General features: G+C 36.6%; 2 protein-coding genes across 2 annotated transcripts; one reads left to right on the forward strand and one right to left on the reverse strand.

Moving 5' to 3' along the window:
• Window positions 1–412: 412 nt before the first annotated feature.
• LOC110459727 (muscle M-line assembly protein unc-89-like) lies at window positions 413–19,382 on the reverse strand. Its single transcript, XM_021512122.1, has 9 exons — window positions 19,090–19,382; window positions 16,762–16,920; window positions 14,710–14,764; window positions 14,208–14,371; window positions 13,730–14,053; window positions 10,189–10,557; window positions 7,690–7,765; window positions 4,554–4,652; window positions 413–4,296 (listed from the first exon to the last, which is right to left on the reverse strand). The coding sequence occupies exons 1-9, from the start codon at window positions 19,249–19,251 to the stop codon at window positions 4,238–4,240; spliced, it is 1,467 nt and encodes a 488-aa protein (XP_021367797.1). The 5' UTR covers window positions 19,252–19,382; the 3' UTR covers window positions 413–4,237.
• A 124-nt stretch (window positions 19,383–19,506) lies between these two features.
• Window positions 19,507–27,386, forward strand: LOC110459726 (oxidative stress-responsive serine-rich protein 1-like). Its single transcript, XM_021512121.1, has 4 exons — window positions 19,507–19,663; window positions 22,525–22,614; window positions 22,920–22,985; window positions 25,899–27,386. Exons 2-4 carry the CDS (start codon window positions 22,529–22,531, stop codon window positions 26,704–26,706), a joined length of 960 nt encoding a protein of 319 aa, XP_021367796.1. The 5' UTR covers window positions 19,507–19,663; window positions 22,525–22,528; the 3' UTR covers window positions 26,707–27,386.
• The last annotated feature ends 260 nt before the right edge of the window (window positions 27,387–27,646 follow it).

The following is a 27,646-nucleotide window of genomic DNA, read 5'->3' on the forward strand; positions in this document are numbered from 1 at the left end:
AATGTAAATTTACAGCACTTGACCTCCTGAGACCCAAAAACTTATACAATTATGTGGTTTAAGATATGTTAGGTTGAAGTAACATTCGTTACATCCATATTAACACATGCCACTTAACAAGGTGTTAAACTGATATCACAACAAGTAAATCACACAACACTATACGTAGTATGCAATGGTAAAAAGTAGGTCAGTAGGTCATTATAAAGGTTTTAGGACATGTAAGGTAATAGTAATTTTGACACCACTTTCACACTATATACTTAAACAAAAATTGGCATCATGACGGTGAACAGTGATAATTTTATATTTTATACCCAATGAAATCCTACTCCAATAACTAGAGAAGATTGACCCAGTATATAGCACACAGCTTTATGAATGTTAAACAGGCCATCACATGGTAGATTTATATATATTAACTGGTATATACATGTACTACTATACACCATCCACACAACAGCCATTGTGCTTCCATAAAGGCATTTATACAACCTTATATAATATAGTTCCTGAAAAATATTTACAAAAATAGTATTTGGTCCTATTGTGGATGCAGAGACAAAAATACAGTTCATTCATATGATAATCAACATGTAGTTCACACAACTAGACAAATCAGTATCAATCACTTTTTTGTACATTTATTGTACATGTACAGTAAAACCTCCATATAATGCCCCTCATTTCATATGCCACATCACATACCCCCAACATATTATGATGTCCCTTTTTCTCGTTCAACTAAGAATTCCTGTATACAATTCCCTCAATTAATTGCCAAACCCCTTTATAACGCCATAAATCTCTGGATAAATGGTGGCAGTATAACGAGGTTTTACTGTACTGAAACTGGACAAAAATAGGACAGAGTTTTATACTCTCTCTCTCTGCTGTGTGGCTGTTACAGCCACAACAGGTTACTAATGTGTCATGTACATAGCCCTGCATGTCATGTATATATAAACAATGAGTGGTGAGAACTACCAGATATTGCACCCCAAGATAGAGAGAAATTGATTAAATAATAAAAATACATTGGCGACACTCATATTTGAATATATTTTGTTGGACCATTTTGGAGTTTTGTTTTTCCTTCCAGGAAGACCGCTTTAAAATACAAATGTTTGAAGTGTTTTTGTACTTTGCCATTCATACTTGAGAAAAACAAAAGTGATGACATGCAGACTTATGTTAAAATCATATCTAATACAAAATTAACGTTAAATCATTTCAGAAAACCATGGCAATGCTGATTTTATTTTTAACTATCTCATAATTCCAAAATGATCCATCAATCAAATATTTTATCGAACAATATTGAGAACTATTTCCTACAATTGTGTTAAATCTAGGTATATTATATAGATACAATGATTTGATTAGCTCCAATCATGATGAAATACCTCTCTGGTCTCTCCCATGTCCAGCATTGTCCGACCAATTCACTATCTACAAAACATTACACTTAAGGATTTTTGTAGTATTTTCATGGTTTTTTTTTAGCTTTTTGAGATATTTTAAATGTGTTTTACCAACTGATGAAGAAATGCTGACTCATACACCATATACTGTATAACATGAAATGTTCATTGTGTATACACTTCTGTTGTTTTCGTGGTTGCTATGGAACCATGAATATAAATACAACGAATATTTCTACAACTCGAAAGAATATACACAAGGAAAATGTGAAAATCATTTCATTCAAAAATGTGCACACAAAGGTAGTACATGTATATATTTTATGCGTATAAAAAATGTATGCATTTTCGTGGCAAATTTACAATTCAGGATTCCATCAGACCCTATTCCTATTCTAGTCTATATATAGATTTCACATTCCGTGTGATATTGACACAGAGATTCACAAACAAATATTTTAGACAGAACCTAATTGAACAATTCATTTAAACTAAAGGTATGTTTTTTTCCTGAAATGGACATGTGTTATCAATCGGTTTTAAATATCAGTAAGTAATGATTAATTAAGAATATAACCAATCAAGTGAAATAGTAGGCATACGGGGCGTTGCGAGAACAGGTTAGCAACAAAGTGTTTTCTTAGCATGATGACAACACTCTCAACCACAGTTATATTTACTTTACCTGTGTGATGATTATTTTCATTGTTTGACTTGTACAGATAATTATGATTAGTGACTCTTTGTCATTTTAAAACATACCGCAAATGTGTTCCGGTATTGGACAAATGATTCTCGGAATAGTGGACCTGGCTAACAGCGAAAATTAATACTGTACGGGCTAACAAAGAAAGTTTGTACCCACGAAATGATCTGAGAGCTCTAAACCACGAAAGAAAGCACACCTGAACATTTCATGTTATACAGTAGGAGAGACGGTCATGTCCCTCTATGTATTCAATACCAGTGTTAATACCCCTATTGTTATACAGTAGGAGAGACGGTTATGTCCCTCTATGTGTTCAATACCAGTGATAATACCCATATTGTTATACAGTAGGAGAGACGGTCATGTCCCTCTATGTATTCAATACCAGTGTTAATACCCCTATTGTTATACAGGAGGAGAGACGGTTATGTCCCTATATGTATTCAATACCAGTGATATTACCCCTATTGTTATACAGTAGGAGAGACGGTTATGTCCCTCTATGTATTCAATACCAGTGATAATACCCCTATTGATGTTCAAGAACAAGCTAGCCACTGAAAGATTCTGTAAAATCATTGATTGTATGGAAATGCTTCTTTATATAAACTGTGTTTTTTATTCAAACAAATAAAAAGGAAAAGAAAAAGGATGTAAATTATCAATTAAGAGTTTAATATCGTAAATGGGGTATTATTAAGAAGGCTACTTTTTGCAAATTTCTCAAAAAAAGCTGCAATTTCTTGTTTTACTGGTCAATTTTTTGGGACTATGTACAAAAATAGACTTATTACATTTGTAGGTTTTTGAGCAATTGCACTTCCGAGATCGTGTAGACTGCGAGGAAGGTAACTTCTATCTCGGATAATTGACATGAATTTAAACAGTTCTTTTGAATGGATATGTGAATTTCACACATATCACCTAAAATGCAAGTAGTCTACAGTAGGCAGACAGGAATGAGGCAGTACTCAAGTGATATGCTTTTTCATAGCATTTTTTCAAACCCTGTTTAATTATAAAACATGCTGTAAGCAATATGTAGCTATAATGCTGACCCTCACCAAAAAACAACTCAATCAGATCACCGAAAATCAAATACACCAACACCTATGGTAACGGAAGGAAGGGCAATGTTAAATGGCTTAAATATTGTTGGTAGATACCTTGATAAGGAGACAGATAAACGTCATAATTTCTAAACACAAAAAATATAAAAGACCAATGTATCCTAAAACCAGTTTACAAAATGTGAAGTGAATGATCTGAGCAGCACATACTTATTTGCAGTACAGTATTAAGTATATAATACTACACTGTATTAAGCTGTATTGAAAGTGAGATATCTTCTTTCAGGTTAATACAAAATTGCTTTAATCCTCAGATTTTTCATCTAACATTTGGAGTGTTCCACATCATACGTGATTTTTCAGAAACTGAGACTAAAATAAGAAGACTACAGTCAGCCAACTGGTAAAACTGTGAAATTGCAACTACCTACATGTATGTACAGATTAATATAATTTTATATTAATTAAAACAGTTTTGAAAAGGCATCTTCATTCTCAAGATGTTATTCCACTGACTAGACTTTAACAAAACACAAGTGATGCCAGTCATTATATAGAAATACTACTACTGAAGGACTGTCAACTTTAAAACAAAAACAGAATTCCATCTGTTCCTTATCATCTTTTCCACTTCAAAGAAGGCATTCAGTTTTGTTCTTAAGTGATTATTGGGGTACTTATCATGTTGAATAACCAGTTTTCAGTTCCATCTGCCTCAATGTCCCAATGTGCTGAAAAAATTGATGAATTCATACTCCATTGTATAGAGCCATACTTAGTCTTTATAAACAATACTATCAATGTCTAAAACATGATTCTATGTTTGAAGAAAAATATATCAAATGAAAAAGTATGCAAGTCTACATACAAGTAAAGTCCTAAGCACCAAGTAATCAGCAGACAATGACCCTAGTGTTTGGACATGTCTGTACCAAGCTGTCATGCTGTGTATCAGAACTGACAATTGTCCCTATGTATCTCAGCTATCTCTGTAAACCTTACATTGTTGAAAGGTTTGCTCGACGGACTAGATTTCAGTTTTCACGTCTTGGCTTCTTCTTTTTACTTTTAGTTTTTGCTTCAGTCCAAGAATCTGAAATGAAGAAAAAAAGATTCAAAAACAAATCTTACATGAAAATTCATACAAGTTTGGTATAAATACATATCAGTGTATTACAATCAAAATATTTCCCAGAAACATTCTTGACCTTGCCTTTTGCATCTGTCTGAAACATTCCTTCCCTTTGTATAAAATTTGAATTGTAACAGAGGAGATAAATAAGATCCATTGAACTGTGACAGGAACATGAATCGCATTACAATGAGGCTACAGTCGTATATGTCCTGTACCTGTAGTTAGTCCCATTTCATCAAAAGCCACCACTTGTGGCACTTCAGATGAGGCCTTGGCCCCTTCTACAGGTGAACCAATGCTAGTCACAGGTGTTTCTGTAATGAAAAAAAAATCAATAGCTTTATAATGGCAAAGTCAAAGCTGCAGGGCTAGACCTTAAGCATTGCCCTACTGCCCGGGGCAGCTAACACTCCATGTTAGGCAACCTTACTTTCTCGATCACTTACCTAAATGGTAGAGTGAAAAATATCAAGTAATGTTCATCACAAATTATTTTGAATCAATACAATATTTCATATCATTATTAAAGATATCAAAGAATGTTCAATCATACTGATTGAAATTTTGATTATCCTTCCCATCTCTGCTTTGCTGTTATCATCATGACAAGAGACTGTTTGCTGAGGTTACTACAAAAGCAGTATTATTTATCAAGTAGTACAGTCCATTGTCGTGATCAATTCAGCATTTGCCTGACTAGCAGGTAGGTAGAGATTTAAGCGTCCCTGAAACACAGATTTATGATAATAACAAGGCAAAGTAGTGCAAGACAATCCACAGTCCCCTACTGGTAATGATTTCTACATTTAACAAACAGTACATTTATGTCAGGATGTAACTACCGTTCAAAGCATAGTTCAGTGAGGTCATAGTGACCTACTTCTTGCACTCGCCATCCTAAGAAGTCCTTAGTATAGAAAGAAGAGGCGCAGAGGGCCTGTATCGCTCACCTGAATATGTTTTAAATAATTGGTATGAAGTAAAGATATAGCACTCCATGGTAGGTGCTGTAAGTACATAGGAAATTTCAGAAAGATCCATCCAGTACTCGAGATATAGCTGGACAAACTTCAAACAGAGCCCCACCCCATGCCCCTAGGGGGGTCATACCCACCAATTATACAAAATTGAGACCCCTTGGTCCAAGGATGCTCCAGACTAAATATGGAAAAAATCCCTTAATCTTGATGGTCGAAGAAGGATTTAAAAGGTTTTACCTCTATTTCTCCTATTGGCCCCCGCCCTTCTGCCCCCTGGGAGACCACACCCACTGCATTTACAAAATTGAGTCCCCTTGGCCCAAGGATGCTCCAGACTAAATTAGGATAAAATCCCTAAATCCCTATGGTAAAAGAAGGATTTTAAAGGTTTTACCTCTATTCCCCCTATTGGGCCCCGCCTCTCTGCCTCCAGGGGGGTTAGACACACTGTTTATACAAAATTGGTTCCCCTTCACCCAATGATGCTTCATACCAAATTTGTACAAAATCCTGTCATTCGTACAGAAAAAAAAAGTATTTGAAGAATTTGCTATGTTTCCCCTATTGGGCCCCTCCCTTCTGTCCCCAGGTAGGCCACACTCGCTGTTTATACGAAATTGAGTCCCTTTTGTCCAAGGATGCTCCAGACTAAATTAGGATAAAATCCCTCAATCCATATGGTAGAAGAAGGATTATAAAGGTTTTAATTCTATTTCCCCTACTGGGCCCCGCCCCTCAGGTCCCAGGGGGGCCACACCCACCGTTTATACAAAATTGGTTCCCCTTTACCCAAGGATGCTCCACACCAAATATGGAACAAATCCTTTCATTCCGACAGAAGAAGAAGGATTTTAAAGAATTTGCTATATTTCCCCTATTGGGCCCCGCCCCCAGCCCCCAGGGGGGCCACACCCACCATTTATACAAAATTGAGTCCCCTTGGCCCATGGATGCTCCAGACTAAATTAGGATAAAATCCTTTAATCCCTACGGTAGAAGAAGGATTTAGTCAAAATCTACTTGGCCGTTCAGGACTAGTAGCGTTTTAAAGGAAATGTTGACGGACAGACGACAGACGGACGGACGACGGACGGACGACAGACGCTGCGGTATGGCATAAGCTCACCATGGTCCTTCGGACCAGGTGAGCTAAAAATGCCTCGGACAAATGTTTTCAGAAGTAAAGTTCAAAGGTCAAGTCATAGGTCACAGTGAAAATATTCTTGCACTCAGCACTCCGCCATCCCAAGATGTCCTTGTACACCAAATCTGGTTACTCCAGGTGAAATAGTATAGAAGATATGCCTTGGACAAACTTTTTCAGTGACGAGACTTACCTGTGACAGATGGTTGGAGACTCGAGTTACTCAGTGACGAGACTTATCTGTGACAGATGGTTGGAGTCTCGAGTTACTCAGTAACGAGACTTACCTGTGACAGATGGTTGGAGACTAGAGTTACTCAGAGACGAGACTTACCTGTGACAGATAGTTGGAGACTAGAGTTACTCAGTGACGAGTCTTATCTGTGACAGATGGTTGGAGTCTCGAGTTACTCAGTGACGAGACTTACCTGTGACAGATGGGTGGAGACTAGAGTTACTCAGTGACGAGACATATCTGTGACAGATGGTTGGAGACTCGAGTGACTCAGTGACGAGACTTACCTGTGACAGATGGTTGGACACTAGAGTTACTCAGTGACGAGACTTATCTGTGACAGATGGTTGGAGTCTCTAGTTACTCAGTAACGAGACTTACCTGTGACAGATGGTTGGAGTCTTGAGTTACTCAGTGACGAGACTAATCTGTGACAGATGGTTGGAGACTATAGTTACTCAGTGAGAAGACTTATCTGTGACAGATGGTTGGAGACTAGAGTTACCCAGTGACGAGACTTATCTGTGACAGATGGTTGGAGGCTCGAGTTACTCAGTAACGAGACTTACCTGTGACAGATGGTTGGAGGCTCGAGTTACTCAGTAACGAGACTTACCTGTGCCAGATGGTTGGAGTCTCGAGTTACTCAGTAACGAGACTTCCCTGTGACAGATGGTTGGAGACTAGAGTTACTCAATGACGAGACTTATGTGTGGCAGATGGTTGAAGTCTCGAGTTACTCAGTGACGAGACTTACCTGTGACAGCTGGTTGGAGACTAGAGTTACTCAGTGACGAGTCTTATCTGTGACAGATGGTTGGAGACTCGAGTGACTCAGTGACGAGACTTACCTGTGACAGATGGGTGGAGACTAGAGTTACTCAGTGACGAGACTTACCTGTGACAGATGGTTGGAGTCTCGAGTTACTCAGTGACGAGACTAATCTGTGACAGATGGTTGGAGACTATAGTTACTCAGTGACGAGACTTACCTGTGACAGATGGTTGGGAAATTTGTGTTGGTGATTGGGATGTCTCTTTGACAATTGTCTCTGTGACTGTTGCCTTCTGCAAAGAAAACATTCATCTTGACATTTTGTGTGAAAATCTATTAGAAATCAAATGTCTAGACACATCTGAGTGACAGAATGTGGGTTACTTTGTAAAGTTGGATAATATTATCTTTTTCATCTTACTGTTATTCAATTATATGAACTATTCACATCATTGTAATTTATTTTTCACTTTACGTTCCATAGAAGGATACCATTTCAACAGTTTGCCTTGATCTTTAAAAATGTTTTTGAAAGACCTATTTCTACAATTTTAATCACCAACTCAAGTCGCATTGTCCTCTGATAGTTGACCAAATTATTACCTCAGAGTAACCAATCAAAGGGGGATCTGTATCAGCGTCTGTGCATACATTGTTAGTCAATTTGATTTATACTCATTCTAATGTTTGTAATAATAATAATAATTTGAGGTTCTTATATATACCGCTTTATCACAAGTCGCATTGTCCTCTGATAGTTGACCAAATTATTACCTCAGAGTAACCAATCAAAGGGGGATCTGTATCAGCGTCTGTGCATACATTGTTAGTCAATTTGATTTATACTCATTCTAATGTTTGTAATAATAATAATAATTTGAGGTTCTTATATATACCGCTTTATCACAAGTCGCATTGTCCTCTGATAGTTGACCAAATTATTACCTCAGAGTAACCAATCAAAGGGGGATCTGTATCAGCGTCTGTGCATACATTGTTAGTCAATTTGATTTATACTCATTCTAATGTTTGTAATAATAATAATAATTTGAGGTTCTTATATATACCGCTTTATCACAACCTAGTTCATAGGTCATCTCAAATCGGTTCACAAATAATTATCTGTGGTTATAGGGCCTTTGCAACCAACCAATATCTTTCTTAACTCCCTGGGGAGCATATAGCCGGAGCTGCCGTTTCGGCACTCACAGCTAGCATTCTACAATTCTAGCACTGCCCAACCAAGTACTCATTTACAGCTGAGTAAATGTACTCATTTATAGCCGAGTAGACTGAAACAAGAGGAGTAAAGTGTCTTGTTCAAAGATACAACACAGTGCCGTGACGTGACTCGAACCTGCAACCTTTCAGTCACGAGCCTGGCATTCTACCACTAGACTACCGTGCCTCATGGTGTGCAGCTTGTGTGGCGAGGCTATACAAATTTCATTAAAGATGAATCCGCCTTTTTACACAAATTGTAGTAACACAAACGAACCAGTCCTAACAAGTGTAATCTGTAGCTTTTCCATATCATTTGCATCTAAGATGGAACAGCCCATCAGTAATGATTTCTTTATTTACCAAAGTGTATACCAAGGTGAAATAGTATGGAAGATATGCCCAAAACAAACTGTTTCAAAAGGTTGACCTCAAAGGTCAAAGCATATGGGTAACAGTGACCTGTTTCTTGAGCTCTGCACTCTGTATTTGCACACCAAATCCATATGGTTACCCCAGGTGAAATTGTATAGAAGAAATGCCCAAGACAATTTTTATCAAAGGATAAGGTCAAAGCATAGGTCACAGTAACCTACATTTTGTACTTGACACTCCATCATCTTTATACTTGCTTGCTAATCTAGTTACACCAGGTGAAATAGTACACAATATATGCACCATGATCTAACTCTGTGACAAAATGCTTGAATAAACTGAACAGTTCATTTTATGAAAAATTATTCAAAAGTAGTAACATAAACCTTTCACCAGAAACTTGGTTCTTTAGAATTGTGTAATTTGCACGTAGAAGATTTAAAATAGAATCAAAAACTGTAAAGGTACTTATTAATCAAACGTGATACAGGTGGTTTAATTGTGTCTTTGCATTCAATTAGTTGTTGTTTAAGATACTGATGACATAATTGGAACGAAAATGTCAAAAGCCCTTTTTCGACTTTGAAAGAAATGTGTATCTCGTTAAGTGCTATGTTTTACCAGAAACACCATTTGACCATTTACATTACATCTTTACTTAATGCCAGAACAAAGGAATCACCTGATTTGGTTGAGAATGATATAGGTTCCTTTATACCTATAGATGAGGAATATGTAGAGGATAGTTGTGAGAAAGCGGCATTTCACTTGTTAAACTTAAAGGTAAAGGTAATAGTAATGGTTAGAACTGGCTGATTTCTGTAAGTCTTCTAGTTATAGGATCGCTAACTTTTGCAAATGACTGAGGGTGCAGTCTGGTTCATTATATAACTAGAGATTTGTTTTCAAAAACGAATATCTCCCCTTAACGGTTTTAAAGTTACTGCCCGGACAAGATATTCCTGAAACTTTTAAGTGGGGAAACATAAGTGCTGTGGAAATGCTAGCTCAACTAAAATGGGACAGTAAACATGTACAGGTCTGTAAATTTTCAATTTGAGCTTTAAAGCAAATTAAAAATCCTCAGTATATTAGTTGAATACCTGCCAAGACAACCTACCTCATTCTTTTTCTTGTTCTTGGGACTTTTAACAGGTTTACTGTCTCCACTGGAGGATTCTATAGCTGTGCTGTCTTTGCCTGTTTCAGCTGACTTGGGTTTGGCAGCTTCTGTTCCTGGTTTGGCATCTTTGGTTTTGGACTTCTCTGCATCGGGAGATGGGGATTTTGATTTGCTAGCCTCATTGGCTTTATTTTTGCCATCATCAGTTGTAGGTTTGTCAGGAGATGGGGATTTAGATTTAGCTTTCTTTGGAACAGGGGTGCTTGGCTTTGCTGCAGATTCTATTTGGTCCTTCACAGCCTCTACAGCAGCAGCTTTCCTGGCCTTTTTCTTCTTGTTGGGACTTCCAGATGGGGCTCCAGCACTCTGTCACACACAGCATATATCTGTTATATTTCCTACACATCTCAGAAGTGTACACCTAAATACTGTATACCCTATACATGCATAAAGAAAGGTTGACTTCTTGTCCTTTTGTCCATTAGGTGAAAAACAGAACAAAGCTTACCATCATAAAACTTCCACTAGCTGTGAAAGATGAAATAAATGCTCACCTGATAAGGAGATTACTGGTGAAGATCAAATATTTGAAAAAAACTCTGCAGTATACAAAAGTTCCCAGATATGTGAATAACAAATATTTTCTTTTTTTCCCCCCAACATACATGTACAAATACCAGTCTAAATTACCAGTGGTTACTACAAGTTTCTACAAGATATGTACTTTAAAACTATTAGAACCTTTCATTTGTGTATAATAATGAACAAGTTACAAATCTACCAATTGTTTGTGTTAAGAAACATACTGTACATGCTGTAAAACCCCTGTAATTTGCACACCTATGAAAATGTTAAAATGTGTGTGTACCTTTTTGTGCTGAAAATGCTGAAATCCCTAAATTTAAAACTGCAGTGTTTCTGTTAACTATTTTATCTTGTGAAGATGATATAAATATGCTGCCAAAATGTATATTTGGCATCTTTTATTAATTATTCATTAAGAATATATAGTTATATGTTCATCTGTCTTCAAACGGATCTGCAATTTGCACACCGCAACACAAACAAGAGGCCCAAGGGCCTTAGCGGTCACCTGAGTTATATCATAGATACTGGTAGCTTTATTTTATTGTTTAGATGTGATGTAAAAATCAGCATGTAAACTAAGTGAAATACAATACTTGTCATGTCATCAATGGATAAGAATTTGAAAATATTGGTAAATGTTTCCTTTGGGGCCCCGCTCTAGCCCCTGGGGATGGGGCAGGAATCCTAATTTTACAAAGTAAAACTCTCATTTACCCAAGATGATTCTGACTAAGTTTGAGCAATTTTCTGCTGAAAATATATAAAATATATACCGAAAAGTGTTATTTCCCTATATAAACTATATTAAACGTTAACCCCTCCCCAAGGGAGAACGGATAGCTCGGGGTCCTGATATTTTCAATTTAAATAAAGCCCCTGATGATCTTTCTTTCCACGTAGAGAAAATCACTGTAGTACCTCTGAGTCTGGAGAAGAAGATTTTTGAAATATTGATTAATTTTCCCTTTGGGGCCCCGCCCTGGCCCCAGGGGTCGGGGTAGGAATCTCAATTTTACAATTTGAAACCATCTACCTCCAAGGATAATTCTCACCAAGTAAAAATAATTTCCTACAGAAAGTTGTCAAAATATACCCAAAAGTGTTATTTCCCTATATAAACTATAGTAAACTTTACCCCCTCCCCAAGGGAGAACGGATAGCTCGGGGGTCCTGAAATTTACAATTTAAGTAAAGCCCCTGATGATCTTTCTTTCCACGTAGAGAAAATCACTGTAGTACCTCTGAGTCTGGAGAAGAAGATTTTTGAAATATTGATTAATTTTCCCTTTGGGGCCCCGCCCTGGCCCCAGGGGTCGGGGTAGGAATCTCAATTTTACAATTTGAAACCATCTACCTCCAAGGATAATTCTCACCAAGTAAAAATAATTTCCTACAGAAAGTTGTCAAAATATACCCAAAAGTGTTATTTCCCTATATAAACTATAGTAAACTTTACCCCCTCCCCAAGGGAGAACGGATAGCTCGGGGGTCCTGAAATTTACAATTTAAGTAAAGCCCCTGATGATCTTTCTTTCCACGTAGAGAAAATCACTGTAGTACCTCTGAGTCTGGAGAAGAAGATTTTTGAAATATTGATTAATTTTCCCTTTGGGGCCCCGCCCTGGCCCCAGGGGTCGGGGTAGGAATCTCAATTTTACAATTTGAAACCATCTACCTCCAAGGATAATTCTCACCAAGTAAAAATAATTTCCTACAGAAAGTTGTCAAAATATACCCAAAAGTGTTATTTCCCTATATAAACTATAGTAAACTTTACCCCCTCCCCAAGGGAGAACGGATAGCTCGGGGGTCCTGAAATTTACAATTTAAGTAAAGCCCCTGATGATCTTTCTTTCCACGTAGAGAAAATCACTGTAGTACCTCTGAGTCTGGAGAAGAAGATTTTTGAAATATTGATTAATTTTCCCTTTGGGGCCCCGCCCTGGCCCCAGGGGTCGGGGTAGGAATCTCAATTTTACAATTTGAAACCATCTACCTCCAAGGATAATTCTCACCAAGTAAAAATAATTTCCTACAGAAAGTTGTCAAAATATACCCAAAAGTGTTATTTCCCTATATAAACTATAGTAAACTTTACCCCCTCCCCAAGGGAGAACGGATAGCTCGGGGGTCCTGAAATTTACAATTTAAGTAAAGCCCCTGATGATCTTTCTTTCCACGTAGAGAAAATCACTGTAGTACCTCTGAGTCTGGAGAAGAAGATTTTTGAAATATTGATTAATTTTCCCTTTGGGGCCCCGCCCTGGCCCCAGGGGTCGGGGTAGGAATCTCAATTTTACAATTTGAAACCATCTACCTCCAAGGATAATTCTCACCAAGTAAAAATAATTTCCTACAGAAAGTTGTCAAAATATACCCAAAAGTGTTATTTCCCTATATAAACTATAGTAAACTTTACCCCCTCCCCAAGGGAGAACGGATAGCTCGGGGGTCCTGAAATTTACAATTTAAGTAAAGCCCCTGATGATCTTTCTTTCCACGTAGAGAAAATCACTGTAGTACCTGTGAGTCTGGAGAAGAAGATTTTTGAAATATTGGATAATTTTCCCTTTGGGGCCCCGCCCTGGCCCCAGGGGTGGGGGTAGGAATCCCAATTTTACAATTTTGAAGCCTCATCTACCAAGGATGATTCTGACCAAGTTTGAAAAAAATCCATCCACTGGTTCTTGAGAAGAAGTTGAAAATGTAAAAGTTTACGCACGACGCACGACGGACGACGGACGACGACGGACGAAAAGCGATTGGAATAGGTCACTTGAGCAAAGCTCAGGTGACCTAAAAACTATTAATCAAATTGGGGCTATGTGTGAAGTGTTTCATATTTCATCAGTGTGGAATGAATTCAAAAACAATGTACGGTTTCCCAGAAGCTTTGTTTTTTGATAATAACATATTGCAAAATAAATCCTACAAATACTGAGTGACTTACCTCTCCTGTACTAGCTGTAGGCTCTAGGGTCTTGGTGACAGGCTCTGGGGCCTTGGTGACAGGCTCTGGGGCCTTGTGGACTACATCTGGAGCCTTGGTGACAGGCTCTGGGGCCTTGCTGACTACATCTGGAGCCTTAGTGACAGGTTTCGGGGCCTTGCTTACTACGTCTGGAGACTTGGTGACAGGTTCTGGGGCCTTGCTGACTACATCTGGAGCCTTGGTTACAGGCTCCGGGACCTTGCTGACTACGTCTGGAGCCTTGGTGACAGGTTCTGATGATTTGCTGATAGCTTTCACTTCCTCCTTTGGCTCAACTGCTTCCTGTGAAGATATATTCAATTGATTCCTTATGCTGAAGTGATCCTGATGTACAGTTATAAAGAGCAGATCAGCGATTGTGTCTACAGCTGCATCTGATGTCTTACGTTATTTTGTAGTGATTTTCCTTTTTCTTTTACATTTCAAATTATAATACCTTATGAGATTTTTTCTTGGTTTTGCCCTTTGCCCTCTGTTCTTGAGGAGCCTCCTCAACCTGTATCATTTTAACCTCTGACTCCTCTCCTGACCCAGAGTCAGTCTTATCCTCCTTCTTGTTTTTCATCTTCCTATCCTTGCGGGACACCTGTGTGGTCCATCCTGACAAAACAAACTCTCTCATGTAATATTCTAAATTCTAAGATTCACATTATAATCAATGTACACAATGACCAAACATTTTGTAACACAAAAATCAACATTTTTTGTCCAAATTGTGATAAACTGCACTTATTGGGCTCAGATATATACGTATGTGAATAGATGGGGAGGCTGTATATTGGTTTATCAAGGTTGTTGTAGGGTGTTATATACATGTGTTGGTATTATGTTTTCTTTTTTCTGTCCTTTATTATTACAGTAGTTCTTGCTATGTAAATCCCCCAAAATGAGAATGCTGAACATTTAAATAGCCAAAATGGAAAAGGAAGACAACTTACCATCTTCTTCTTTCTTCACCTTGGCAGTAGCTGGGACTGTAGCCATCTTCTTTGACTACATACAAAAATGCACATATCATAATAGATAATATAACATCTTCATGTTCGTTATTTAATAAAGTGAAACTATTTTATTTTGGAAAACTTTCCATATCAGTAATTTGGAGGAATAAACAAAATAAAGACTCAAGAAGGCTACAGAATAGCAGTGTGGTTATATTAGGCCAGTGGCGCAGTGGATAGCGCACCAGGACAGCTGGGGTTCTAAATCAGACATGAAAAGGTATCGGGGCACCAGTACCTGCTTGATCATGTGGGTTTTCTCAGAGTATTCCAATATCATCCCATATTAAGACCATATGCATGCTTCCTTCCAAGCCAACAACAGTGATTAATACAACAGGCCCAGAGGGCTCATCTGGATATCTAAGGAATCATGGCAAAATATTCTCCAAATGAGATTCAAGGGAATGGGGCAGACCCCAAGGCCTGTCCTTGTAGCATATATCTGTATTAGATTTTTCATGCCCATCAATTTTATGTATGGTTATGGGGTGGGGATCTCAACTGATTCCAATCTGTGATTCAGAAACTAAGTCCCTAGGGTTGTGGCCAGACCCCGGATCAATTAAAATATCATGACTGCATTCGCCTCTTTATGCCCAGCATTTGCATATATAGTTTTGGGGTGCACATGGGGATATCACCGTTTCAAAGTTAGGACCCAGGGGTTTAGTCTGCAAGGGTGGGGCAGACCCTGGGGCCATCCTGGAAGCCTATGTGCATTCATCTCTATATACTCACAAATGTTATGTATGGTTATAGGGTGGGGATCTCAACTGTTTCCAAGCTGTGACTTGGGGGGACAGCCCCACCATTAGTACAATTTTGAATCTCCACTACCTAGGGATGCTTCCAGTCATATATGGTTGATATCCATCTCTTAGTTCCAGAGAAGAAGTCGCTTAAAGCAATAAAGCCAAATTGCCCCCTTTTTGCCCCACCCCTCAGCCCCCTGGAGGGTCAGCCCCACTATTTGCACAATTTTGAATCATTGTTGACGCACAGACGACGGACGGACGACGGACGCCACAGTATGGCATAGTGAGCTAATTAGCTGGAAAAAGTTCCATAATAATGGTAAAATAACTCAATTTATATTTTTATTTATTTACTGAATGGCAGCAGAAATTAACTTGTGAGTATTAAGGCAGTTGAGTTTTTCCATCATAAAAAGTGATAATAGCTGTTCCTCTTAAATCAAATTCAGAGAAGAGGTATTGCTATTGGTTTAAACTTTGTTTTATTTTACACACTATATATATTCTATATAGTACACACAAATAGAAATAGGATCTTGCGACAAGATTTTAAATCTTATATTAAGCCATCTCTCTTGGAATATTGTCCAGAGCTAATGAGATTCCACTAGTATGGTTACAAAAATCTATATTTTGCCTTTTATCTTGATGACTTGCGTGGGTCACTGGGTGTACAATTCAATGTTCCCCCATCACACAGAATCCTGCATGAATCATGCATACCAAACCCCTTTGCACATGTATGCAAAATTGGTGATATACAAATAACTTCAGAGTACATGTATTAAGGAACCGTGTGCAACATCAGTGTAGTTTTGAGAAATTGAGAACACTCCTCTAATACAAAATTGAGAACCCTTTGGCAAGAAAGCTCCAGAACAAATTTGGTTCAAATCCCTAATCTTTGGTATTGAAGGAGGTTTTTCTTAATTTACCCTATTTGGCCCAATACATTTGCCCCCAGAGGGTCCATACCCTCATTTTATACAGACCAAATTTGGTCAAAATCCACTCAGCCATTTAGGACTAAAAGCCTTTTAAAGGAAAGAGTTGAAAGGCGACAAATGCTGTGCCACAGCAAAACCTAAAAACATAACAGTTTACAGTACAAGTATATTGACCTGTGCCAAATTGCTCACTCATCCCACAGAACTGGTGTAAAACTGACTTGATCAAAATGCTCTGTACAACTAAGAGTTAACTTATACGCCTGTTTATAAATAACCGCTACCTTTTTAGTTTGAACTTCTGCCTTTCTGCCAGTTTTGTTGCCAGGGGACAAGGACTTAGCTAGTTTGTCAGCATGTGTAGGCGAGGACTGGGATTTGGTTGGCACATTGGATTCTGTAGGCACAGTAGTGACATGGCCATTTGTCTGACTCTTCTGTTGCTGCAAAACATTAATAAAAAAAGGATACACTGTATTGAATTAGTAGACATCATAAGCTTAATGATCACAGGATTAAAATTTTACAAACAAGAGCTTACTTAGCAGTGCTTAGTTCCTCCAGGCTACACCTTGGTTATTCAGAAGAAGTTATTTAAAAAATTTAGACAATTTTTATCCTAGTGGCCTTGACAGTAGGTCAAGGTCATTTGTTCATACAAACTTGGTAGTCCTTCATCCCATTATGCTACTAGCCAGATACCATCACCCTTGGCCTTTTTGTTTTTCAGAAGAGGTTGTTTGAATATTTTAACATATTTGACCCAACTGACTTTTGAAAGTGCAGTGGGTCAAGGTCATTTATTTGAATAAACTCGGTAGCCCTTCATCCAAGCAGGCTGTGGCCAAATATCATCACATTGGGCTGGTGTTTTTTTTTAAAAGAAGTTTAATTGTTTCATTATCACCACTTTTGCATTATGTATAACTTAGAAACAAATTTTGAACAGATTCACACACACATCCTTGTGACCTTGAAAGAATGAGTGAGGTAGTTCATTTTAACAAACTTAAGGTATACGTAGCCCTTCATCCCTCCAGGCTACTAGTCCAATATCATAGCCATGTTGGTTCTTTTATCAGTCCCAAAATTGTAGAGCAAGTGTGGGAAAAAATCGACAGGAGGATATTATTGAGACCCTGTATGAAAAATACCCTGTAGAAGCCTTCAAAACAACCTGTCGGGTCATCACTGCCGTCACAATGTTTCTTTACAACCTGTCGGGTCATCACTGCCTTCACAATGTTTCTTTATCAATTTAAAAACTTCTCAGACTTCATCAATATTAAGAAAACTAAAAAAACGTTTCAGCTACCTCCTGATTTTACTTTTACAATCAGAGTCTGCAAGAGATTTCCACCATTTTATCGGTCCATATAAGAGCAATACTATTTTCAGCATTGATGTATGATGCATGCATAGCCCTTCAAACATATTTTTCTTGGAGTTATCCTCTTTATAATAAAACTGTCTGTATCCAACAGGATAGAGCAATGAATGTGTTTTAAGCCAGAATCAACAATTCAAACTCAGTTAAGTCACCAGCGATATTAATGGTTAGGTCAAATCGGGAAGTCATCATTATTTTGAAAATCAGTTGCATAGAGAGAAAGAGAGATGAGACAAAGACAACAAAGAGAAAATATGATACAAAATATTATCTGCTAAAACAACAAAACAACCAATATATTACATGGATTTTACTGAACTTTTGTGTGTTTTTTAACTATTAAAATTGTTTCATATTGAATCAAATAATGAAGTTTATTAAACAGGTAATTGACTTTATTTTATGCTTCCTGGAGCTATTAGAAAAATTGCAAGACATGAATTACCTGCGACAGTTTTATAAAATACCAACCAAATATCATCACTTCATATTTATTCAAACAATATTACAACACTTTCAGTTTTTATTTTTTAAAAACAAGACAAAATATTGGAAATCCTATTTTAGCTGGTATGTATTTATTAGGAATAATTCATATTTTAGAAGAAAAAAAAATCAAGAAAATGAAAATTTTCCACATCACTGAATTGAAAAAAAATCTCAATTGCAGCATATTATAAACTATCCATTCATTTATTCGTTGTGATTATGATTCTATGCCTTTTGAGTTTGGATTCTTTAGAAGCAGTTGTTTGAAGTTTGACCCCTGTGACATTATCATCTTTTGTTAGAAGCTTCAAGCCTAATATCACAATTCTTAAGAAAATGTTGTTTTAGTGAACAGTAATTATTAATGGATGGTGGATCATTTGCACCAGGTCTGTACTGCCAAATCTGCTTGCAAGTTGCATAGCCAGATTGGTCGGTGCTCCAGTAGGCATGCATGATTCATCTACTCATAGGTAGGACATCAATGGAAAGCCTAAGGCTTGCAAATTATATTATATAAAACATTTTTATTAATTGGTATTTTTCGAATGCGCGCACTACTGTAAAGTTACTAGTATAATACGTATACCGTCGATACTATACATTGTCCGGACGTCTCAACTGTCGCATTTCTATACCACATCGACATAGACGAGTATATGGAAGAAATGACAAAACTATTGTTTCGTTACGTTCTATTTGAATATCAGATGGCATTAAATCAGTCCAATACCTTGGTTTTCTTTGGCTTCTTTTTCTTGCTTTCCTCATCAAAATTGAAACTCGGTGGCTGAGCAGGTGATTTGAAACCAAAGGCAAAAACAAGAAATGCACATAGCAGAACACCAAACACGGGCACTGCCACATGCGGGGAAACAACTTCAGTCAGCTCCATTGTTAATAACTTTTTAATTAGTCTGTTGTGTGATATATTCGTTAAAATATGGTATCTTAACTCAGCATTTACATCCCTTCATTATACGACGTATGGAGCTCATGCTGACGTCGCGTGCTTTCTACGTCATCAAATAATGTGTATTGATATTTTAGAATATTGAAAATGTATAAAAAATAATAACGAAACCTTCATTTCACAAATCACGATGATATAATTCAAGAAACAATAGTATTCTCATTTAAATAGATTTTTCTTAAAATAGCCTAACAAACAATTGACGTTTTACACAAGACAATATGGCGACGCGGAGTTTGACTCAGTAACTGAGTCAGTTGTATTTACCCAGCAGTTTTTGTGCAAGACAGAATATGTGAAAGTTGCAAAATTGTGTTTCACAACCGTGGTCTGGGTGAGTAATGATTGAAAATGATTTGTAATACTGATGTATGATATTGGTTTCCATTTTGTGGAAACCCTCGACAGGAAGTGATTCAGCAACATGCATGTAAACACAACCTGACGAAATGATTCTATATTTAACATCATATCGCATGTTTTGAGTGTTGTCTGATTCATTTAGCAACGATGGCTATGTGATATCAAACAGATCGATAAGTGATTCCAGTTATTTGTAAACAGCTTAGCTGTGATCTAGCTTCAGTTACTGTATTTTTAATATTTCCCGTAACAAGACAGATGGAGTGGAATGTTATAAAAAGGTCAGTTGTAAGTTGAACTGTGCTGTTAATTGTCTGCTGGATAACCGAACTACTCGGTAGTGAAACGAACGTAAAACCATTCAATCAATCAATCAATCTGTAACGTCCCTAACGATATATAGGCCTATATCAGGTCGGGGAAAACCACTAACTTGCGTATAATCTGCAAACTCGCTTATTATACGCCAATATGGGTATGGATTTGTTACTAAAAATAGCCAAAATCACTTTAATCTTAACTTTTTCAAATTGTTTGTCCAAGTCACATTTATTCAGTCATGAAACATAATACAAATGCAAAAATAAACTTGATTTGCATGTGGGAAAGTACCAAAAATAGATGCAATACTTCCGGTAAAGTTACATCAAGTTTCTAAGTAGCCAACGCTTTCAGTAAACATCTTTTAGCAAAATATTATTTACCTTGTCGTCAATTAATGCATTTTTTTTTAATTATTAGCAAAAGTTACTGTTTAATCGATTGGGGTTATTTTTAGTAACAAATCAATACTCCAACTGGCGTATAATAGGCGAGGTCGCATATTATACGCAAGTTGGTGGTTTTCCCCAACCAGTATAGATATCAACTACAGTAGCGTCGTGTCATACAGGTTGGGCACAATGGCGCATATGGGTAATAATCCTGCATTTGGGTAACAGTTACCTATTTGCAGTTTAACAACTAAAACGTTACTCAGGGGGAATAAAGTAAAAAATAAATAAATAAAGTTCTTTTAAACACATGGAGCAAAAAAGGGCGTCATTCGTTCAACATAATCCAATAAAAAATACAATGAGGTACAATTGTGCACAAAAAAATGTTAATGCAGCTGTTTGTAAAAATGACAAATTGATATCACCTCCATTACTTATTCCGTCTTTGCGTATTGCAGAGTTATCTTTTCTTGTGAGCAGGTATTGATTGTTTCGTCATTGGTTTGTGCATCTAACTCTCAGGAGAATTAACATTCTACTTAGAATTTCATATTGAATTTTTTTTCTTTAATAAAACAATAATAAAAAACAAAGAAGATTGTTTCAGTATATGTAGATGTCAGTGTGACTGTGTTGAAGCATATTTGTCCTTAATTCAAGGGTGTATACTTCCTGTTTCCCCATAGGATGGCTTTTTCTGGACGAAAAAATATTAAGGGCAAATAAAGCAAGGGAAGACTATTTTTGTACACCTGTGTATTACCATTAAAGAGCTTAATTTGCTCAGGTGCCAGGGAGCTTCACTCATGATATTAAGTTACAGTTAAAACAAAATATTGCCCGTTAATGTTTTGATTAAATAATATATTTTTTTAAATACAATGTAACAAATGTTGATACCAATCCTTTGTTGTACTCGTGGTTCTACGTAACGGTTGTTTTATCTCAAGGATATTACTGAATTTTTAATCACTTATAATTCACTTATAAAGTATTATTTGTATAATTATTAAATAAAGATGTCATAACTTTAGTAGAAGTAAGTTAAATACATCAAAGTTGGTATTCTTCACAAACAGATACATCTGTATTATCTAAATGTAATTAACCTTTGTTTCCTTATTTACATTTTTGATTTACAGTAACTAATCTTTTATTAGAATGTTTGGGTATATACTAGTTAAATGTATTGCGTAAACTGTGTAATTAATATTTGTACACTAATGAGCATATTATTCAAAGATTATTAAGGAATTGTAATTGAATTACAATGCATTCAAAATTGAAGAAGGCTAAACAGAAAAAAAAGTTTTACTGGAAGAGACCGCTATTAATGTTTTCAATGTAAAGTACTTAAGATGAAAATATAATGATTAAATGTATTTATGAACCATAATGCAATAATGAAATTACTATATAATTCATATAGTATATCACTTTTATATGATTTGCAGTCCTTTTAATTTATTAATTATAATTATCTCATCAGAGATAGTTATTTTGAACTAGCTTACCGGTAATTTATAAGTTGGTTCATCTAACAGTCGTACATTGATAAAATGGGAAAATATATGTGATTAAATTTTTTCCAGATATCAAAGGTCTCTGATCAATCTTTTGAAGAGTTAACAAGTAGGTTGTCATTCAACTGTTATTGGTTAATATGTAATGAGGACGAAAGAGTTATGAAATTCGTTAAATTTTAAATGTAAAATGGAATCAATTTGTTGAATCGGGACTTTTTTCCCTAAAATACTATTAGTTAGTGGACACTGATCCCTACAATTATTGACACCTGTCAATTAAGTTTCACATAATTTACATATACATATTTAACAGTGATATGAGTGCCTTGTATAACAGTTAGATCCCAAACACTACACAGAAGACATCGGGTACATTTTGGAAATTCCGGCATATCCCGCCGTCAAGTCTAAAAGTTTCCTTAACTAAATTTCAAAGTTAAATGATATTAACTCTTACATTAATCATTTCAGCTATACAAAATGTGTGGAACTAGAGGCCATATAGTTGACATGTTTGGAGTTATCAAGCATGTTTGGAAAAAAGTAATCATTTCAACTAATGACTTGATTTTTTTTTTTTTTGCTTTTAGTAAAATGGGAGATGATGAAAGCTTTCAGAGAGAAGAAAACACAACCAAGCTTCCGTCTGCATTTAAAAGGCTACGAGTTGAGTCAGAAAGGTAATATTGTATATATAGAATGTCTTAATGTAAAGAGAACACATTTATGAACAGCATACACTGTATATATATATACATAAAATATTGTAAGTGTTCACATTCATTTACCATTTTTATGTTCTTTTTTGGAATAAATTTATAAATGATAATTGAGTTTATAAACAGAATATTTTATTCCTACTTACAATGTAACTGATCCACCATCGATAAGTAATCATGTAAGTCAACTTGCACATATATCATTTCTCTTAACTAAGTACATTGAGCTGAACATTTCAATAGACACTACCTGATTGCTATTTCAGTCCTAACGTTTCCACTGGCATAGTTACCAGTGAAAGTGTCCTTGTTGTCCAGCAGCTTTGGCTGAGGTAAGTTCATCCAGATAAAATCTGGTGAGAAAATAAAACCAACTGAAAGAAAGGATTTATTGTAACTTATATAAATGTATTGTGATCACATTGTTTCACCATGCACAGTAACATGTGTTATCTGTGGAGGGTGCTTATGGTCACAATTCCAACGACCAAGTTTTAATATATCTTGATCTCTGAATCTTAACTGCTGATGTTTAGTTCAGTATTCCAACTGCAAAATTTAAAAATCTTGTTTTCTAAATCTTAACTGCTATTGTTCACTATGTCTAATGGTACTTAACTTTCTAAATTCTGTATCCAAAATTGGTAAATTTCATGCATCAGGCATTTAAGTTCTCAAATAATGCACTGCTCATTTATGCAAAAGGCATTTAGAATCATAAAGTATTTGCAACCAGCAACTTCAAAACAAGAATTTCAAACTATGCCATTTGGTGAAAGGAAATTGCACTGAACAATATTTGATTATGTATTTTGATATTAGGTGACACCGACCCATGTCTGTGGAAGCCAGTACAGGTCACCGAGAAATAAAAGAGTTATCACAAAAAAGATATATAGCTACTGTTTGTCTTATACACTACAATGCACTTACAATCTCAAAACAACATTTTACTATGTCATTATGTCACTATGTCATTAATCATCACTATGTCATTATGTCCACATACTGTGTCATGATAATGACCTACTATTTCATAATAGCTATCATGGAAAAATTCAATAGTCAGAGTTACACCATAGCTACTGTATGTCATTTTTACAAGATAATAAGTTGCTGTTATGACATTACTATGTTATAACTGAATGACCTCGTTGGACTTTTTAAGTTCACAGGGGTCAAATGTGTGAAAAACTTAAAACAAAGTTCTTCTTAATTCATAGATAAAGATATCTTGCCTGTAGCTTAGTTTGATCCTTTTTAAATATATTCGATCTTGGTCCACTTTTAAGATTACAGATGTAAGATCAATATCAGGTGAGCAATGCAGGCTCATTGGACCTCTTGTATATTATAATTCATCAAGACCTGAAAGGTGTATTGGATCAGTATGATCTGGACTACCAGGGTGTCATTATCAATGTAGAATGGATCTTTCTTTCTAAGCTGGTTGTAACTTCTAAAGTACTTCCCATAGTAGGCCTGAATACCGAAAATCACAGAGTGAACTTTGGCCAGTAGCATGCTGGGATTACAGGATACCAAGTTTATTCAATTGAATGACCTTGTTAGTCACAGATATCAAATGTGTTCAAATCTTTTTAACAGGTTTTTGAGTGACCAGGAGTGATAGGTAATGATATTTAGCCTGTGACTTTATTTAGTCCATTTAAAGATATATAATTTACAATTGTCCCAAGTGTGAGAAGTTTGAAATTAATAGCAGACAAGCATTGCAGGCCCATTTGACCCCTTTTTAGCTCACCTGGTCCAAAGGACCATGGTGAGCTTATGCCATACCGCAGCGTCCGTCGTCCGTCCAGCAACTTTTCCTTTAAAAACGCTACTAGTCCTGAATAGCCAAGTAGATTTTGACTAAATTTGGTCTGGAGTATCCTTAGGCCAAGGGGACTCAATTTTGTATAAGTGGGGGGTGTGGCCCCACTGGGGGCAGATGGGCGGGGCCGAATAGGGGAAATAGGTAAAACCTTCAAAATCCTTCTCCTACCATAGGGATGAAGGGATTTTATCCTAATTTAGTCTGGAGCATCCTTGGGCCAAGGGGACTCAATTTTGTATAAGTGGTGGGTGTGGCCCCCTTGGGGGCAGAGGGCCGGAACCGAATAGGGGAAATAGAGGTAAAACCTTCAAAATCTTTCTCCTACCCCTCCTTTATTATTCTTAAAAATCCTTCTACTTCTGTAGGAATGACAGTTTTTGGTCCATATTTGGTGATGAGCATCCTTGGATTAAGGGAAAACAATTTTGTATAAAAGGTGGGTCTGGCCCCTTTGGGGGCTGAGGGGTGGGGCCCAATATGGGAAATATAGCAAATTCTTAAAAACTCTTCTTCTTCTGTAGGAATGACAGGATTTATTCCATATTTGGTGTGAAGCATCCTTGGGTTAAGGGAAAACAATTTTGTATAAACGGTGGGTCTGCCCCCCCCCCCCCCCCCCCCGGGACCTGAGGGGCTGGGCCCTATAGGGGAAATAGAGGTAAAACCTTTGAAATCCTTCTTCTACCATAGGGATTAAGGGATTTTGTCCTAATTTAGTCTGGAGTATCGTTGGGCCAAGGGGACTCAATTTTTTATAAGCAGTGGGTGTGGTCTCCCAGGGGGCAAAGGCGGGGTCCAATAGGAGAAATAGAGGTAAAACCTTTAAATGCCTTCTTCGACCATTGTGATTAAGGGATTTTATCCTTATTTAGTCTGGAGCATCCTTTGGCCAAGGGGACTCAATTTTGTATAAACGGTGGGTATGACCCCCCTAGGGGCATAGGGGTGGTGGTCTGTTTGAAATTTGTTATATCTCAAGTACTGGATGGATCTTTCTGAAATTTCATATGTACTTACAGCACCTACCATGGAGTGCTATATCTTAACTTCATACCTATTATTTTTGACATAGTCAGGTGAGCGATACAGGCCCTCTAGGCCTCTTGTTTACTCCATTATTTCTACTTAATGTTTCAAACAATAAAAAAGGAATACAGGTATATTACAGCATGTGACAGTTGTGGCCTATGGGTCTCTATATACATGTAGGTTGTATAACTGTCATACTTTAAACTTGCTTATCTAAAATTGGCTAAACAACTTTTGTGTACGTTGTCAAGAAATAGAATCTGTACAATAAACAAGAAACAAAATAAAGAAGATTTTTAAGGAAATTTGATATTCATAAGTAAATACTATCACTTGTTGAAATATAATGAATAGTTTACCACTTTGTAATTTACAGGGACAACGGAGGGCAACAGAAAGGATTGAACAAGAGCAGTGATAAAAACCATCAGAAGTACAACAAAAGAATTGGCAGAATGGAGCCATACCCTCAGGAAGTCATCTTTTCCATGCAGAAAATGACCTTGAAAAAGGAAGAATGCAATACGAAACATTGTAACTGTTCTACAAATCACAGTGATACAGAAAACCGAAACAAGTACAACTATGCCAACATCTCGGGATCTCCACGACGTTTAATTCGGGAGGCCAGGCTCAAACTACATCACTCGGAGAAAGACAGAAAGCATATAATCAGGTCAGCTAGACTCAAACTCATCAAGAAGGAAAGAAAGAGTGATCCTACTGGCTTAAATGTAATGAAGCTTCCTAAATCTGGCAACAATTCTTCAGATATCTCTGTATTTGGATCAGGTACAAAAGCGGCTCTAACTGATTTTTCTAGCATGTGCATCTCCTCCAAGAAATCGACAGAAGGAAATCATTCTATTGCATCATTTGATGTGGATCATCCGCAAGGTGTATATGGTGGTAGGAAACATTCTCGTGATGATGAGTCCAAGAGTAACTCTCCCGATTCTTCCTGTAGTCCGAAAGCTAAGACAGCACGCCATTCAAAGACACGATCTGCCCCTGGTACATCGGTCGAATCCTGTAAGACCAGTCAAGATCAGGTCTTTGAACGATCCTGTTCACAGGAAGCAAGACTTGATGACATGACTGTGAATGAATTAGCAGGCTATTTTGAGGATTTTGTTTACATCCCTAAAAAGATGTCAAGCATGGCTGAAATGATGTATACGTGAATATTTCACCATTTTGTGTTCACTGCTATTTGGTTGAAGTCACATAGCTCATCTACTTGGTCAAACATAATGTTACAACTGTTCACTTTTAATTTGTAAATACTGGTATCAAACAAGTTTGGTTTTATTAATTTTCAGATATTTTGTTTCTGTAAAATTAATGCTCGCATTATGTACATTTATAATTATTTTCTCTAGTTTGTAGTCTTCACATCAATAAACTCATCATTAAAGTTATTTCAAAAGTGAAAATACAGTTAAATATTTCTTTTGAAGTTTTCAAATCTTTGTATTAATTACTGAAAATGTTAAGTATTACTTTGCACACATACAATATGATTTTAGGAGAAAGTTGTAGTGTTCTCATTAAATAAGTTTTGTAAAGCAACACTTGCGGTATACCAGTGACATCTCAGTTTTTATCAAAGCTTATTAGTGAACTAGGACTGTCTGTACTGTTAATAATCAGTTCATGCAATATGGTATTTTGCAGCCAACATGTTTGATGATATCTGTATGTTTTTAGAAATGTATCACATGTACATTTATCCAAATGGAGAAAAGGCGGGTCATACAAAGGTTAAAACTCAGTAATTTTCCACTTGATGACATTTATGGCATTATTATTGGTAACTTTAATTTTGATGTACAAAATAAAGTATTCATTTTGTTGTTTAAAAGTGTGTGATGACTGTCATTATTATAATTTGGAATAACAATATACAATTAATGTGCAAAAGACAATAGGTCACATGAGTCACAAGCTCACAGTGACCTGTTTCGATCAGGGTTGCCGACAGTGTGGGAGATATTTCTCCATTGGGTTTAATTTTTCAACGTGATCCTATCTAGCCTGTTCAAGTCTGTAACAGGCCGAGATGACTATTGGGTTATCAAGTTTGTTCAAATGAAAGACCTTGATCGACTTTTAAGGTCACAG

Source organism: Mizuhopecten yessoensis, unplaced genomic scaffold (genome assembly GCF_002113885.1).
Source record: "Mizuhopecten yessoensis strain PY_sf001 unplaced genomic scaffold, ASM211388v2 scaffold10201, whole genome shotgun sequence".
NCBI lineage: Eukaryota > Metazoa > Mollusca > Bivalvia > Pectinida > Pectinidae > Mizuhopecten > Mizuhopecten yessoensis.